This window comes from Carcharodon carcharias (assembly GCF_017639515.1).
Source record: "Carcharodon carcharias isolate sCarCar2 chromosome 36 unlocalized genomic scaffold, sCarCar2.pri SUPER_36_unloc_1, whole genome shotgun sequence".
NCBI lineage: Eukaryota > Metazoa > Chordata > Chondrichthyes > Lamniformes > Lamnidae > Carcharodon > Carcharodon carcharias.
Genome location: NW_024470726.1, coordinates 3284582 through 3301320, shown reverse-complemented (window position 1 = coordinate 3301320; position 16739 = coordinate 3284582). Strand labels below are relative to the sequence as shown.

The 16739-nt window shown below is 50.7% G+C and overlaps 1 protein-coding gene across 1 annotated transcript in view; it reads right to left on the bottom strand.

Moving 5' to 3' along the window:
• The window catches only part of LOC121274325 (interleukin-6 receptor subunit alpha-like), a 63481-nt gene extending 46959 nt beyond the window's left edge, over nt 1-16522 (bottom strand). Inside the window, exon 1 of the mRNA XM_041181567.1 lies at nt 16241-16522. Coding sequence (XP_041037501.1) covers nt 16241-16522 — 282 coding nt within the window. The remainder of the gene's footprint in view (nt 1-16240) is intronic.
• Nucleotides 16523-16739: the final 217 nt, after the last annotated feature.

Here is a 16739-nt window from a genome sequence, read left to right as displayed (position 1 = left end):
GAGACAGAGAGAGAATGGCAGAGAGAGACAGAGAGAGACAGATAGAGAGAGAGGGGAGAGACAGAGGGAGAGAGACAGAGGGAGGGAGACAGAGAGAGAGAGGAAGAGTGAGATAGAGAGGCAGATGTAGAGAGAGAGGGAGAGGCAAAGACAAAAAGAGAGAGAGAGACAGAGAGCGAGCGACAGACAGAGACACAGTGAGAGACAGGCAGAGATAGAGAGAGAGACAGAAAGAGAAACAGAGGGAGAGAGAGATATATAGAGAGAGAGACAGAGAGGGAGAGAAGGAGGGAAGACAGAGGCAGGGACAGAGAGGGAGGGAGAGGCAGAGACACAGAAAGAGAGAGTCAGAGGGAGAGAGACAGAGACAAGAAGAGATAGACAGAGGGATAGGAAGAGAGAGAGAGACAGACAGACAGAATGATAGAGACAGACAGATAGAGAGATAGATAGAGACAGAGAGAAAGAAACAGAGAGAGAAAGAGACACAGAGAGAGATAGACATAGAGAAACAGAGACAGACAAAGAGAGAGACAGAGAGAGGCAGAGAGAAAGACAGAGGAAGAGGGAGACAGAGGCAGAGATGGAGACAGAAAGAGAGAGATACAGACAGACAGAGAGAGATAGAGAGAGATAAAGAGAAACAGAGAGAGACCAAGAGACAGAGAGAGAGACAGAGAGGCAGAGAGAGAGAGAAACAGACAGAGAGAGGGGCTGAGAGGTGGAGACAGAGAGAGAGACAGAGACAGGCAGAGATAGAAACAGTAAGAGAGGGAGAGACCAACAGATAGAGAGAGAGGGAGTGACAGAGGGAGAGAGACATAAGGAGAGACACAGGGAGAGAGAGGCAGAGACAGAGTCAGAGAGGGAGAAAGAGAGAGACAGACAGAAAGAGAGACAGAGAGAGAAACAGAGAGAGAGAAAGAGGGAGACAGAGAGGCAGGGACAGAGAGAGAGGGACAGGGAGAGAGAGTCAGAGGGAGAGAGACAGAGAGAGACAGAAAGAGAGAGACAGAGGGCAAGGAAGAGAGAGAGAGAGACAGAGAGAGAGACAGACCGACAGAGGGAGAGAGAAACAGAGACAGAGAGTGGGAGACAGAAAGAGATAGAGAGAGAGAGAAAGAGAGAGAGAGAAAGAGAGAGAGAGAAAGAGAAACAGAGGCAGAGGCAGAGAGAAAGAGGCAGAGAGAGAGAGGCAGAGACAAGGAGAGAGAAACAGGGAGAGAGAAACAGGGAGAGAGAAACAGGGAGAGACGGAGACAGAGAGAGAGAGAGACAGAGAGAGTGAGAGAGGCAGGGAGAGATAGAGAGGCAGAGAGAGAAAGAGAGGGAGAGGCAGAAGCAGGGAGAGAGAGAGGCAGAGAGAGACAGAAGGAGGGACAAAGAAATAGAGTGAAGGATGCAGAGGGAGAGAGACAGAGGGAGAGAGACAGAGAGAGAGAGAAATACAGAGAGAGGGAGAGACAGAGAGAGACACAGGGAGAGAAACAGAGGGAGAGAGAAACAGAGAGAGACAGAGAGAGAGAGAGCGGAAGAGAGAAACAGAGACGCAGAGAGAGAGAGAGAGGGAGACAGAGGAAGATAGACAGAGGGAGAGAGATCGGCAGAGGGAGAGAGAGAGACAAAGAGAGAGAAACAGAGAGAGGAAGAGAGAGACAGAGAGGCAGAGACAGAGTGAGAGGGAGAGGCAGAGGCAGAGAGAGAGAGAGAGACAGAGAGTGGGAGGCAGAGAGAAGGAGAGAGAGAGAGACAGAGAGAGAGAGAGAGACAGAAAGAGAGTCATAGGCTGAGACAGAGAGAGAGAAACAGAGAGAGAGAGATATAGAGAGGCAGAGACAGAAAGAGAGGGAGAGGGAGAGGCAGAGGCAGGGAGAGAGGGAGGTAGAGAGAGAGAGAGACAGAGAGATACAGATAGAGAGAAAGAGAAACGGAGCGAGAGAGACATAGAGAGGGGGAGAGACAGAGAGAGAGAGAGAGAGAGAGATAAAAACAGACAGAGAGACAGAGGGAGAGAGGGATAGAGAGAGACGGAGAGAGGCAGAGAGAGCGAGAGACTGAGGAAGAGATACAGAAGGAGAGAGACAGAGGCAGAGGGAGAGAGGGAGAGACAGAGAGAGAGAAACCGAGAGAGAAGAAGATAAAGACAGCGAGGCTGAGACAGAGCGAGAGGGAGAGGCAGAGGCAGAGAGAGAGAGACAGAGTGGAAGACAGAGAGAGAGAGACAGAGAAAGAAAGACAGAGGGAGAGAGAGAGAGACAGAGGGAGTGAGAGGAAGACGGATAGAGAGCGAGAGAGACAGAGGCAGAGGCAGAGAGAGAGAAACAGAGAGAGGGAGATATAGAGAGGCAGAGACAGAAAGAGAGGGAGAGGCAGAGGCAGGGAGAGAGAGATGTAGAGAAAGAGAGAGATAGAACGAGAGAGGCAGAGGGAGAGAGACAGGGAGAGAGTCAGAGAGAGAAAGAGGAAGAGAGAGACAGAAAGACAGAAACAGAGAGAGGAGAGGCAGAGGCAGAGCGAGAGATACAGAGAGAGAGAGAGAGAAAGAAACAGAGTGAGAGATACATAGAGAGGGGGAGAGACAGAGACAGAGAGAGAGAAAAACAGACAGAAAAACAGAAAAAAACAGATTCGCAGCCTTGTCCAACAGGTACGAGGCACTTGCTCCCTGTGTGGATGAGGAACAGGGCTGTAGGGAGGATGAGCCAGCTGACCACAGCACCGTGGCACAGGAGGCCATTCAAGAGGGGGGAGCAAAAAGACAAGTGGTAGTTGTAGGGGATTCTATAATTAGGAGAATTGATAGCATCCTTTGTAAGCAGGATCGAGAGTCCCGCATGGTATGTTGCCTGCCCGGTGCCAGGTGAGGGACATCTCTGACCGGCTTGAAAGGATATTGGAGAAGGAGGGGGAAGATCCAGATGTTGTGGTCCACGTCAGGACAAATAACATAGGTAAGACTAGGAAAGAGGACCTGTTTGGGAATTATCAGGAACTAGGAATTAAATTAAAGAACAGGTCCTCAAGGGTGAGAATCTCCGGATTACTACCTGACCCACGTGCAAATTGGCTTGGGACGTGAGAATAAGGGAAGTAAACACGTGGCTAAAGGAGTGGTGTGGGAAAGAGGGGTTCCATTTCGTGGGGCACTGGCATCAGTATTAGAACAGGAGGGATCTGTACCGTTGGGACAGTCTCCACCTGAACCGATCTGGGACCAATGTTCTAGCAAAAAGGGTAAATAGGGTGGTCAACAGGACTTTAAACTAGAAAGTGGTGGGGGAGGGAAGGGTAAAACTCCAAGAAGTATGACTAATGGGAAACAAAGCAGCAGGTTAGTGTGTGGGGGGGAGGGGGGTGGATTCAACTTCTTGGAACATTATGAATAAACTGAAAAGAAAGGAAAGCCCAGGAGAGGCTATTAAAGTCTCCAGAACACAAAATAGGACAGAGTGTTTGGAAAGGTCTAGGAATCTAACTTCAAGCACATCAGATAAAGGGACAACAATGAGAAAGGGGACAGGAAATACAGTACTGAAGGTGTTGTATCTGAATGCACGCAGTATACGAAATAAGGTAAATGAGCTTGTGACGCAGATTGAAATTGGCAGGTATGATGTGGTGGGCGTCACGGAGACATGGCTGCAAGGGCATCAGGACTGGGAGCTAAATATCCAAGGATATACATCCTATCGGAAAGATAGGCAGGTTGGCAGAGGGGGTGGGGTTGCTTTGTGAGTAAGAAATGAAATTAAATCGATAGCAAGAAATGATGTAGGGTCAGACGATGTAGAATCTGTGTGGGTAGAGTTGAGGAACCGAAAAGTTAAAAAGACCATAATGGGAGTTATGTACAGGCCTCCGAACAGTAGTCAGGATGTGGGGCACAAGACACACCAGGAGATAGAAAAGACGTGTAAGAAAGGCAAGGTTACAGTGAGCATGGGGGATTTCAATATGCAGACTGGGAAAATCAGGTTGGTAGTGGATCCCAAGAAAAGGAATTTGTGGAATGTCTACGAGGTGGCTTTTTGGGGCAGCTTGTGGTGGAGCCACTAGGGAACAGGCAATTCTAGATTTAGTGATGTGTAATGAGGCAGACTTGATAAGGGAGCTTAAGGTGAAGGAACCCTTAGGAGGAAGTGACCATAATATGATAGAATTTACCCTGCAATTTGAGAGGAAAAAGCTGGAGTCAGATGTAACGGTATTACAGTTGAATAAAGGCATCTACAGAGGCATGAGGGAGGAGCCAGAATTGACTGGGAGATGAGCCTAGCAGGAAATACAGTGGAACAGCAATGGCAGGAGTTTCTGGGAGTAATTTGGAAGACACAGCAAAAATTCATCCCTAGGAAGAAGAAGCATGCTAAAGGGAGGACGAGGCAACCATGGCTGACAAGGGAAGTCAGGAACAGCATAAAAGCTAAAGAGAAAGCATACAATGCGACGAAGAGCAGTGGGGAACCAGGGGATTGGGAAGCCTACAAAGACCAACAGAGGACAACTAAAAAAGAAATAAGGAGGGAGAAGATTTAATATGAAGGTAAACTAGCCAGTAATATAGAAGAAGATTGCAAGAGTTTTTTTTTAGATATATAAAGGGTAAGAGAGAGGCAAAAGTGGACATTGGGCCACTGGAAAATGACGCTGGAGAAGTAGTAATGGGGAACAAAGAAATGGTGGAGGAACTGAATAGGTACTTTGTGTCACTCTTCACAGTGGAAGACACGAGTGACATCCCCAAAGTTCAAGAGAGTCAGGGGACAGAGGTGAGTATGGTGGCCATTACCGAGGAGAAGGTGCTAGGAAAACTGAAAGGTCTGAAGGTGGATAAATCACCTGGACCAGATGGATAAGAGTTCTGAAGGAGATAGCTGAAGAGATAGTGGAGGCATTAGTGGTGATCTTTCAGGAATCACTGGAGTCAGGGAGGGTCCCAGAGGACTGGAAAATCGCTAATGTAACCCCCCCTGTTTAAGAAGGGAGTGAGGCAAAAGATGGGAAATTACAGGTCGCTTATCCTGACCTCGGTCATTGGTAAGATTTTAGAGTCCATTATTAAGGATGAGATTTCAGAATACTTGGAAGTGCATGGTAAAATAGGGCAAAGTCAGCATGGTTTCATCAAGGGGAGGTCATGCCTGACAAATCTGTTAGAATTCTTTGAGGAGGTAACAAGTAGGTTAGACAAAGGAGAGCCAATGGATGTTATCTACTTGGACTTCCAGAAGGCCTTTGACAAGGTGCCGCACAGGAGGCTGCTCAGTAAGATAAGAGCCCATGGTGTTAGAGGCAAGGTACTAGCATGGATAGAAGATTGGCTGTCTGGCAGGAGGCAGAGAGTGGGGATAAGGGGGTCCTTCTCAGGATGGCAGCCGGTGACTAGTGGAGTTCCGCAGGGGTCAGTGTTGGGACCACAACTTGTCACTTTATACATTAATGATCTAGATGAAGGAACTGAGGGCATCCTGGCTGAGTTTGCAGATGATACAAAGATAGGTGGAGGGACCGGTAGTATTGAGGAGGCTGGGAGGCTGCAGAAGGATTTGGACAGGTTAGGAGAATGGGCAAAGAAGTGGCAGATGGAATACAACATGGGGAAGTGTGAGGTCATGCACTTTGGTAGGAAGAATAGAGGCATAGACTATTTTCTAAATGGGGAGAGAATTCAGAAATCTGGAGTGCAAAGGGACTTGGGAGTCCTAGTCCAGGATTCTCTTAAGGTTAACCTGCAGGTTGAATCGGTAGTTAGGAAGGCAAATGCAATGTTGGCATTTATTTCGAGAGGACTAGAATATAAAAGCAGGGATGTGCTGCTGAGGCTTTATAAGGCTCTGGTCAGACCACATTTAGAATATTGTGAGCAATTTTGGGCCCTGTATCTCAGGAAGGATGTGCTGGCCCTGGAGAGGGTCCAGAGGAGGTTCACGAGAATGATCCCAGGAATGAAAGGCTTAACATTTGAGGAATGTTTGAGGACTCTGGGTCTATACTCGATGGAGTTTAGAAGGATGAGGGGGGGATCTGATTGAAACTTACAGAATACTGAAAGGCCTGGATAGAGTGGACGTGGGGAAGATGTTTCCATTAGTAGGAGAGACTAGGACCCGAGGGCACAGCCTCAGAGTAAAGGGAAGACCTTTTAGAACAGAGATGAGGAGAAACTTCTTTAGCCAGAGAGTGGTGAATCTATGGAATTCATTGCCACAGAAGGCTGTGGAGGCCGGGTCATTGAGTGTATTTAAGACCGAGATAGATAGGTTCCTGACTGGTAAGGGGATCAAAGGTTACGGGGAGAAGGCGGGAGAATGGGGTTGAGAAACTTATCAACCATGATTGAATGGTGGAGCAGACTTGATGGGCCGAATGGCCTAATTTCTGCTCATACGTCTTATGAGAGACAGACAGAGACACAGAGAGAAAGGCAGAGAGAGAGAGAGAGAGAGGGAAACAGAGACAGAGAGTGGGAGACAGAGAGAGGGAGACAGAGAGAGAGAGACAGACTGAGGGAGAGACAGCGAGAGGCAGAGAGACGGACACAAAGAGAGACAGAGAGGGAGACAGAAAGAGAATGGCAGAGAGAGACAGAGAGGGAGGGGAGAGACAGAGGGAGAGAGACAGAGGGAGAGAGACAGAGAGAAAGAGAGAGAGGAAGAGTGAGACAGAGAGGCAGATGCAGAGAAAGAGGGAGAGGCAAAGACAAAGAGAGAGAGAGAGACAGAGAGCGAGAGTCAGACAGCGACACAGTGAAAGACAGGCAGAGATAGAGAGAAAGACAGAGAGAGAAACAGAGGGAGAGAGAAATATAGAGAGACAGAGAGGGAGAGAAAGAGAGAAGAGGGGGCAGAGAGGCAGGGACAGCGAGGGAAGGAGAGGCAGAGACACAGAAAGAGAGAGACAGAGGGAGAGAGACAGAGAAAGGAAGAGAGAGACAGAGGGAGAGGAAGAGAGAAAGAGAGACAGACAGAATGATAGAGACAGACAGAGACAGACAGAGAGATAGATAGAGACAGAGAGAGAGAAAGAAACAGAGAGAAAGAGTGAGACACAGAGAGAGATAGAGATAGAGAAACCGAGACAGACAAAGAGAGAGACAGAGAGAGAGACAGAGAGGCAGAGAGACGGAAACAAAGAGAGATAGAGAGAGAGAGAAAGAGAAGCAGAGAGAGACAGAGAGACAGGGAGGCAGAGAGAGAGAAAAACAGAGACACACAGAGAGAGAGAGAGAGAGGGGCAGAGAGGTGGAGACAGAGAGAGAGACAGAGACAGAGGCAGAGAGAGAGAGAAACAGTGAGAGAGTGGGAGACAGAGAGGGAGAGACAGACAGAGAGAGACAGATAGAGAGAGAGGGAGCGACAGAGGGAGAGAGACATAAGGAGAGAGACAGAGAGAGAGGCGGAGATAGAGAGAGAGAGACAGACAGACAGAGGCAGATAGAGAGAGACAGAGGTAGAGATAGAGACAGGGAGAGAGCGAGGAAGAGAGAGAGAGAGACAGAGGGAGAAAAGCAGAGGGAGAGACAGACATAGAGAGAAGAGAGAGACAGAGAGAGAAGGAAAGAGAGACGGAGAGGCAGAGACAGAGAGAGAGGCAGAACGAGAGAGACAGAGGGAGAGACAGAAGGAGAGGGACAGAGGGAGAGACAGACAGAGAGAGAGAGAGGGAGAGACAGACAGAGAGAGAGAAAGAGTGAGACAGAGAGGCAGAGACAGAGAGAGAGGGAGAGGCAGGGACAAAGAGAGAGAGAGAAGCAGAGAGAGACAGAGAGACTGAGGGAGAGAGGGGGAGAGAGAGAGGCAGAGAGAGAGTCAGAGAGAGACAGAAAGAGTGAGACAGAGGGAGAGGGAGAGAGAGAGAAACAGAGAGAGAGAGGAAGAGACAGACAAAGAGGCAGAGACACAGAAAGGGAGAAGCAGTGACAGAGAGAGAGAGAGAGAGACAGGCAGAGAGAGAGGCAGAGAGTGGGGGACAGACAGAGAGACAGACCAGGAGAGAGAGACAGAGAGATACAGAGAGAGAGAGAAAAAGAGAAACAGAGGAAGAGACAGAGAGAAGGAGGCAGAGAGAGAGGGTGACAGAGAGACGGAGAGGGATAGAGGAAGAGACAGAGAGAGACAGTGAGTGGGAGACTGTGAGTGGGAGACAGAGAGAGAAAACAGAGAGGGTGAGGGACAGAGAGAGACAGGCAGAGGGAGAGAGAAAGAGAGAGAGGAAGAGAGAGACAGAGAGCCAGAGACAGCGATAGAGAGTGGGAGAGGCAGAGATACAGAGAGAGAGAAAGAGAAACAGAGCGAGAGACATAGAGAGGGGGAGAGACAGACACAGAGAGAGAGGAAAACACACAGAGACAGAGAGAGAAACAGAGAGAGAGACAGAGGCAGAGGGAGAGAGGGATAGAGAGAGAGGGAGAGAGGCTGAGAGAGCGAGAGACAGAGGAAGAGAGACAGAGGGAGAGAGAGAGACAGAGAAAGAGAAACAGAGAGAGAGGAAGATAGAGACAGCGAGAGAGGGAGAGGCAGAGGCAGAGAGAGCAGGTAGAGAGAGAGAGACAGAGTGGGAGACAGAGAGAGACAGAGAGAGAGAGACAGAGGGAGAGAGAGGGAGACAGAGAGGGAGAGAGAGAGAGAGACAGAGAGCAAGAGAGGCAGAGAGATACAGAGAGAGAGAAAGAGAAACAGAGCGAGAGAGAGGCAGAGACAAGAGAGACAGTGAGTGGGAGACAGAGAGAGGGACAGAGAGAGAGAAAGAGAAATGGGAGTGACAGAGACAGAGAGAGAGAGACAGACAGACAGAGAGAGAGACAGAGAGAGACAGGGAGACAGAGTGAGAGAGACATAGAGAGGGAGAGAGACACAGAGAGAGAGAAACAGAAACAGGGCATGAGACAGAGAGACAGAGAGAGAGACAGACAGAGAGAGAGAGAGAGAGGGAGAAAGAGAAACACAGAGAGAGAGGCAGAGAGAGACAGGGAGACAGACAGAGAGAGAGAGACATAGCAAGGGAGAGAGACAGATAGAGAGAGAGAGAGAAAGAAAAACAGGGCATGAGACAGAGAGAGGGAGACAGAGAGGGAGAGAGAGAGAGATACAGAGAGAGAGAGAGAAAGAGAAACAGAGCGAGAGAGACAGAGGCAGAGACAGAGAGACAGTGAGTGGGAGACAGAGAGGGACACTGAGAGAGAGACAGAGAGAGAGAGAAAGAGAAATGGGAGTGACAGACAGAGAGAGGGAGACAAAGAGAGAGAGACAGACAGACAGAGAGAGAGACAGAGAGAGAGGGAGAAAGAGAAACACAGAGAGAGGCAGAGCGAGACAGGGAGACAGACAGAGTGAGAGAGACATAGAGAGGGGCAGAGACAGAGAGAGAGAAACAGAAACAGGGAGTGAGACAGAGAGACAGAGAGAGAGAGAGAGACAGAGAGAGAAACAGAGGGAGAGACAGAGAGAGAAAGAGGCAGAGAGAAAGAGAGAGAGAGACCGAGAGAGAGAGAGACAGATAGACAGAGAGAGAGGGAAAAAGAGAAACACAGAGCGAGAGAGACAGGGGCAGAGAGAGAGGGAAAGGCAGAGATAGAGAGAGAGAGACAGAAAGAGAGAGACAGAGAACGAGAGAGAGAGGGAGACAGAGAGAGACAGACAGACAGACAGAGGCAGAGAGAGAGACAGAGGTAGAGATAGAGACAGGGAGAGACAGAGGAAGAGAGAGAAACAGAGGGAGAAAAACAAAAGGAGAGACAGACATAGAGAGAAGAGAGAGACAGAGAAGGAAAGAGAGAAGAGAGACAGAGGCAGAGACAGAGAGAGAGGGAGAGGCAGAAAGAGAGAGACAGAGGGAGAGACAGAAGGAGAGGGACAGAGGGAGAGACAGACAGAGAGAGAGAGAGAAAGAGACAGAGAGAGACAGAGTGAGGGAGACAAAGAAACAGAGAAAGACAAAGATACAGACTAAGAGAGACAGACAGAGAGAGAGAGTAAGAGTGAGACAGAGAGGCAGAGACAGAGAGAGAGAGAGAGACAGAGAGAGAAACAGAGGGAGAAAGAGCCATAGAGAGAGCGAGCCAGAGAGGGAGAGAAAGAGGGAAGAGAGGGGCAGAGAGGTAGGGACAGAGAGGGAAGGAGAGGCAGAGACAGAGGGAGAGAGACAGAGACAGAGAGATAGAGGGAGGGAGACAGAGAGAGAGAGACAAAGGGAGAGGAAGAGAGGGAGAGACAGACAGAATGATAGAGATAGACAGACAGACAGAGAGATAGATAGAGACAGAGGGAGAGAGAAAGAAACAGAGAGAGAGAGAGATAGAGATAGAGAAACAGAGACAGACAAACAGAGAGACAGAGAGAGAGAGAGAGAGAGAGAGAGAGAGAGACAGAGAGACGGAAACAGAGAGAGATAGAGAGAGAGAAAGAGAAACAGAGAGAGACAGAGAGGCAGAGAGAGAGAGAAACAGAGACAGAGAGAGAGAGAGAGAGAGAGAGGGGCAGAGAGGTGGAGACAGAGAGGGAGACAGAGACAGAGACAGAGAGAAACAGTGAGAGAGAGTGAGACAGAGAGGGATAGACAGACAGAGAGAGACAGATAGAGGGGAGCGACAGAGGGAGAGAGACATAGAGAGAGACAGAGAGAGAGAGGCAGAGAGAGGGAGGAAGAGTGAGACAGACAGACAGACACAGAGAGAGAGAGGCAGAGACAGAGAGGCAGGGACAGAGGGAGAGAGGGACAGAGAGAGAGATACAGACAGACAGAGGGAGAGTGAGAGACAAAGACAGAGAATGGGAGACAGAAAGAGAGACAGAGAGAGAGACAGACAGACAGAGAGAGAGAATAAGACATGGGAGAGACAGAGGTAGAGACAGAGTGAGGCAGAGAGAGAGAGACAGATAGAGGGAGACTGAGAGAGAGGCAGAGAGAGAAAGAGAAACAGAGGCAGAGATAGAGATAGACAGTGAGAGGGAGGCAGAGAGAGAGGGAGAGAGAGACAGAGACAGAGAGAGAGAGACAGAGGCAGAGACAGAGAGAGACAGTAAGTGGGAGATAGAGAGAGGGAGACAAAGAGACAGGAAGAGAAAGACAGGGGGCAGAGAGATAGGGAGAGGCAGAGACAGAGAGAGACAGTGAGTGGGAGACAGAGAGAAAAACATGGGAGAGACAGGCAGAGACAGTGAGAGAGAGGGGTAGAGAAAGAGAGAGAGAAAGAGAGAGGGAGACAGAGAGAGAGACAGATAGAGACAGAGAGAGACATAGAGAGGGGGAAAGACAGAGACAGAGAGAGAAACAGAGACAGAGTGAGACAAAAAGAGAGACAGAGAGAGAGAGAGAGAGAGAGGGAAAGAGGGATAGAGAGAGAGAGACAGAGAGAGAGAGAGAAAGAAAGAGAAACAGAGAGAGACAAGAAAGACAGAGAGGCAAAGGGAGAGATAGAAAAGAGACTTGGGGGAGAGACAGAGAGAGGGACAGAGAGAGAAACAGAAACAGGGAATGAGACAGAAAGAGAAACAGGGAGAGAGAGAGAGGTAGAGAGAGAGAAAGGCAGAGGGAGAGGCAGAGACAGAGAGAGCGCGACAGCAAGAGAGAGAGAGAGAAACAGAGAGACAGAGGGGGAGAGGGGGAGAGAGAGAGGCAGAGAGAGAGACAGAGAGAGAGAGAGGGAGAGAGTCAGAGAGAGACAGAAAGAGTGAGTCAGAGGGAGAGGGAGAGAGAGAGAAACAGAGAGAGAGAGGAAGAGACAGACAAAGTGGCAGAGACACAGAAAAGGAGAGGCAGTGGCAGAGAGAGAGAGAGAGACAGGCAGAGAGAGAGGCAGAGAGTGGGGGACAGACAGAGAGACAGACCGGGAGAGAGAGAGAGACAGAGAGATACAGAGAGAGAGAGAGAAAATGAAACAGAGGAAGAGACAGAGAGAAGGAGGCAGAGAGAGAGGGAGACAGAGAGAGGGAGAGGGATAAAGGAAGAGACAGAGAGAGACAGTGAGTGGGAGACTGTGAGTGGGAGACAGAGGGAGAAAACAGAGAGGGTGAGGGACAGAGAGAGACAGGCAGAGGGAGAGAGAAAGAGAGAGAAACAGAGAGAGAGAGAGGAAGAGAGAGACAGAGAGGCAGAGACAGAGGGAGAGAGACAGAGACAGAGACAGAGAGCGAGAGAGGCAGAGATACAGAAAGAGAAACAGAGCAAGAGACATAGAGAGGGGGAGAGACAGACACAGTGAGAGAGAAAAACAGACAGAGACAGAGAGAGTAACAGAGAGAAAGAGAGACAGAGACAGAGGGAGAGAGGGATAGAGAGAGAGGGAGAGAGGCTGAGAGAGCGAGAGACAGAGGAAGAGAGACAGAGGGAGAGAGAGAGACAGAGAAAGAGAAACAGAGAGAGAGGAAGATAGAGACAGCGAGAGATGGAGAGGCAGAGGCAGAGAGAGAAGGTAGAGAGAGAGAGACAGAGGGAGACAGAGGGAGAGAGAGACAGAGAGCGAGATAGACAGAGAGAGAGAGAAAGAGAAACAGAGCGAGAGAGAGGCAGAGACGAGAGAGACAGTGAGTGGGAGACAGAGAGAGGGACAGAGAGAGAGAGAAAGAGAAACAGAGCGAGAGAGAGGCAGAGACGAGAGAGACAGTGAGTGGGAGACAGAGGGAGGGACAGAGAGAGAGAGACAGAGAGAGAAAGAGAAATGGGAGTGACAGAGACAGAGACAGAGAGAGAGACAGACAGATAGACAGAGAGGGAGACAGAGTGAGAGAGACATAGAGAGGGAGAGAGACAGAGAGAGAGAAACAGAAACAGGGCATGAGACAGAGAGAGAGAGAGAGAGACAGAGAGAGAAACAGAGGGAGAGACAGAGAGACACAGAGAGAGAGAAACAAAGAGAGAAAGAGGCAGAGAGAAAGAGAGAGGCAGAGACAGAGAGAGATGCAGAGACATAGAGAGAGAGAGAGAGACAGAGAGAGAGAGGGAGAGAGACAGAGAGAGGCAGAGAGAGACAGGGAGACAGACAGAGAGAAAGTCATAGAAAGGGAGAGAGACACATAGAGAGAGAGAGAAAGAAAAACAGGGAGAGACAGAGAGAGAGAGACAGAGGGAGAGAGAGGGAGACAGAGAGGGAGAGAGAGAGAGAGATACAGAGAGAGAGAGAAAGAGAAACAGAGCGAGAGAGACCGAGGCAGAGACAGAGAGACAGTGACTGGGAGACAGAGAGGGACACTGAGAGAGATAGACAGAGAGAGACAGACAGAGAGAAAGAGAAAGAGAAATGGGAGTGACAGACAGAGAGAGGGAGACAAAGAGAGAGAGACAGACAGACAGAGAGAGACAGAGAAAGAGAGGGAGAAAGAGAAACACAGAGAGAGGCAGAGAGAGACAGGGAGACAGACAGAGTGAGAGAGACATAGAGAGGGGGAGAGACAGAGAGAGAGAAACAGAAACAGGGAGTGAGACAGAGAGACAGAGAGAGAGACAGAGAGAGAAACAGAGGGAGAGACAGAGAGAGAAAGAGGCAGAGAGAAAGAGAAAGGCAGAGACAGAGAGAGAGACCGAGAGAGAGAGAGACAGATAGACAGAGAGAGAGAGGGAGAAAGAGAAACATAGAGAGAGACAGAGAGTGGCAGAGAGAGATAGGGAGACGAGACAGAGAGAGAGAGACAAAGAGAGGGAGAGAGAGAAACAGAAACGGGGAGTGAGACAGAGAGAGAGAGGCAGAGAGAGAGAGACAGAGAGAGAAAGAGAGACAGAGAGAGAAACAGAGGGAGAGACAGAGAGACACAGAGAGAGAGAAACAAAGAGAGAAAGAGGCAGAGAGAAAGAGAGAGGCAGAGACAGAGAGAGATGCAGAGACATAGAGAGAGAGAGAGAGACAGAGAGAGAGAGAGAGACCGAGAGAGAGAGGAAGAGAAACACAGAGAGAGGCAGACAGAGAGAGAAAGAGAGACAGAGAGAGAAACAGGGGGAGAGAAGGAGAGAGAGAAACTGAGAGAGACAGAGAGAGAAAAAGAGAGAGGAAGAGAGAGATAGAGAGGCAGAGACAGAGAGAGAGAGAGAGGCAGGGGGAGAGAGAGGGAGAGACAGAGAGATAGAGCGAGGGAGAGGGAGAGAGGGACAGAGAGAGAGAGAGAGAAAGGAAGAAAGAGGCAGAGGCAGAGGCAGAGACAGAGGGAGAATGAGAGCAGAGAGAGAGACAGACAGAGAGAGAGAGAGAGAGACAGACAGACAGAGAGAGAGAGAGAGAGACAGACAGAGAGAGAGAGAGAGACAGACAGACAGAGAGAGAGCGAGAGAGACAGACAGACCAGTATGGAGATGGGAAGTGGAGATCGACAGCCTTTAGCTGGATGAAGAGAAGGGGAAATTGAGTGTAGAAACAGAAGAGGAAGGAGTGTAGCTAACATCGTGATGTGTCCTGCTGGAGAGCTGGAGAGAGTGAGAGAGGCCGTGAGACGAAGCCAACAGCACAGCCACGGCTAAGGGTGGTACCGAACGGCGAACGAGCGAGCGAGTCATGGTGGAACCCAGAGACAGGTCACCCAGAACGGACAGGGGAAGGGGAGCTCGAGGTACAGGCCGAGAGACCCCCCTGCCACCGGGGGCTGTGTCCACTCGAGTGGGGAAGGCCCAAGTGACCGGCGCTGCCGTGGAACCTCTCGCGACCTCGTGACCCCGCCACGTGCGGACATTGTCACAATGCGGTAAATGTGGCAGCCAATTTGTGCACAGCAAGATCCCACAGGTAGCAATGACGCCCCCCCCCCCCCCCCCCCCCCCAGCCCCCTCCACCTTGGCCAACCTGCCATCTTAGGGGACGCCGGTTGAGGGGGTAAAACATTGGCCCTCCGAGGGAGGACTCCACCTCCCGCTCATCTCGCCAGTAGCGCCAGGGTATATCTGGCGCCCGCCCAGACAGGGTACCTCGGTCCAACGCCTCCCCCAGGAGGTTATTCGGCCAAGGGGTAGAGTTGCTTCAGAGGCCGTTTGGAGGACGGTTGCCGGACTCATTCCTGGGATGGGGGGGTGTTTGTGTGTGCTGTGGGGCGGGGGGGGGGTGCCGCGTTAGGCCCGTATCCATTGATGGGGCAGCTTGCCCGGGGTGGGGTTGGCGAGGGGAGATCTAGAACTAGGGGGTGTGGTTTCAGAATGAGGGGGTCTCCCATTTTGGACGGAGCTGAGGAGGAATTTCTTCTCTCAGGGGGTCTTTGGCCTGTGGGATTCTCTCCCCCAGAGAGGCCAGGTCGTTGAATACATCCAAGGCCCGAGTTCGACAGGTTTTTGATCGACGAGGGGGTGGGGCGGGGTGGGGGTGGTGGGGGGGGTGGGGGTGGTGGTGTCTAGGGTTGTGGGCGGAGGGCAAAACAGGAGCCGATACCAAAGGCAGATCAGCCTATTGAACGGCATAGCAGGCTCGGAAGGGCTGAATGGCCCACTTCCGTTCAGAGGCGCCTCCAACAGCGCAGGGCTCTCTCAGCGCCGGCCTGGATTGTTTGCGCTAGAGCCCCTGGGGTGGGATTTGAACCTGGGACCTCGTGACTCAGGGATGAGAGAGTGTTACCCACTGAGACACAGCCGACACAAGGAGTGGGGTGGGGGTGGGGGGGGGTTGGTGAGAGGGTTCTCTCCACCCACCCCAGCCCCACATCAAGCATCTGAACGCGGCCAAGTGAAATGAATTACCTACCCTTCCCGCTTAGAACCATCGAGTAAGAGGCCATTCAGCTCATCACGTCTGCGCCGGCTGAAAAGAATCTAGCCCCTCATTTTTAATCCCACTTTCTAGCGCCTGGTGTGTAAAAGCACTTCAGACGCAGATCCAGGTACCTTCTAAATGAGTTGATGGTTCCTCCCTCTACCACCAACGTAGGCAGTGAATCCCAGACACCCACCACCCTCTGGGTGGGAAAGTTTTCCCTCATGTCCCCTCTAATCCTTCTACCAATCACCTTAAATCTGTGCCCCCTGGTAACTGACCCCTCAGCCAGGGGAAGCAGGTCTTTCCTGTCTACCCTATCCAGGCCCCTCATAATTTTATACACCTCAATTAGCTCACCCCCTCAGCCTCCTCTGTTCTAAGGAAAACAACCCCAGCCTGTCCAGTCTCTCCTCGTGGCTGCAATTTTCCAGCCCTGCCAACATTCTTGTAAATCTCCTCTACACTCTCTCCAGAGCAAGTATGTCCTCCCTGTAAAGCGGTGGCCAGAACTGTACGCAAAATTCCAGCTGTGGCCTAACCAGTCACAGCGTCGCATCCCTGCTCTTGCATTCAATCCCTCACCCGGTAGAGGAAAGAACTCCACGTGCTTCCCAGATCACTTTCACCACCTGTCCCACCACCATCTTCCTGCCGATATCCCTTCGCTACAGTGAATCCCGTCACCGATAAGATCTTCGGAAAGGGTTGCGGCCAAGGACAGCCTAGGCTGTGCGGGGGACGCTGAAAATAGTCTGTGACCACAATGAGTTTCAAAATGAAACGAGAGGAGTCCCGGAAAACCCCTGGAGACTCTGGGCCCCGGGGAAACCCAGGCAGTTTGTTTGATAGGCCACCTGGACTCATGGCAAACGCACGGGGTCGTTGTGGTGACACCCCTTGGATGAGTAATCCAGTTAGGCCCAGGCTGATTAACCCTGGGGAACACGGGTTCGAATCCCACACCGGGCAGGCCGGTGGAATTTAATTCCAATTAATAAAATCGGGACTGGAAAGGGAGTCTCAGTCATCCTGGAACTCCCTCCTTAACGGCACGGTGGGTGTACCTACCCTTGGACAAGCT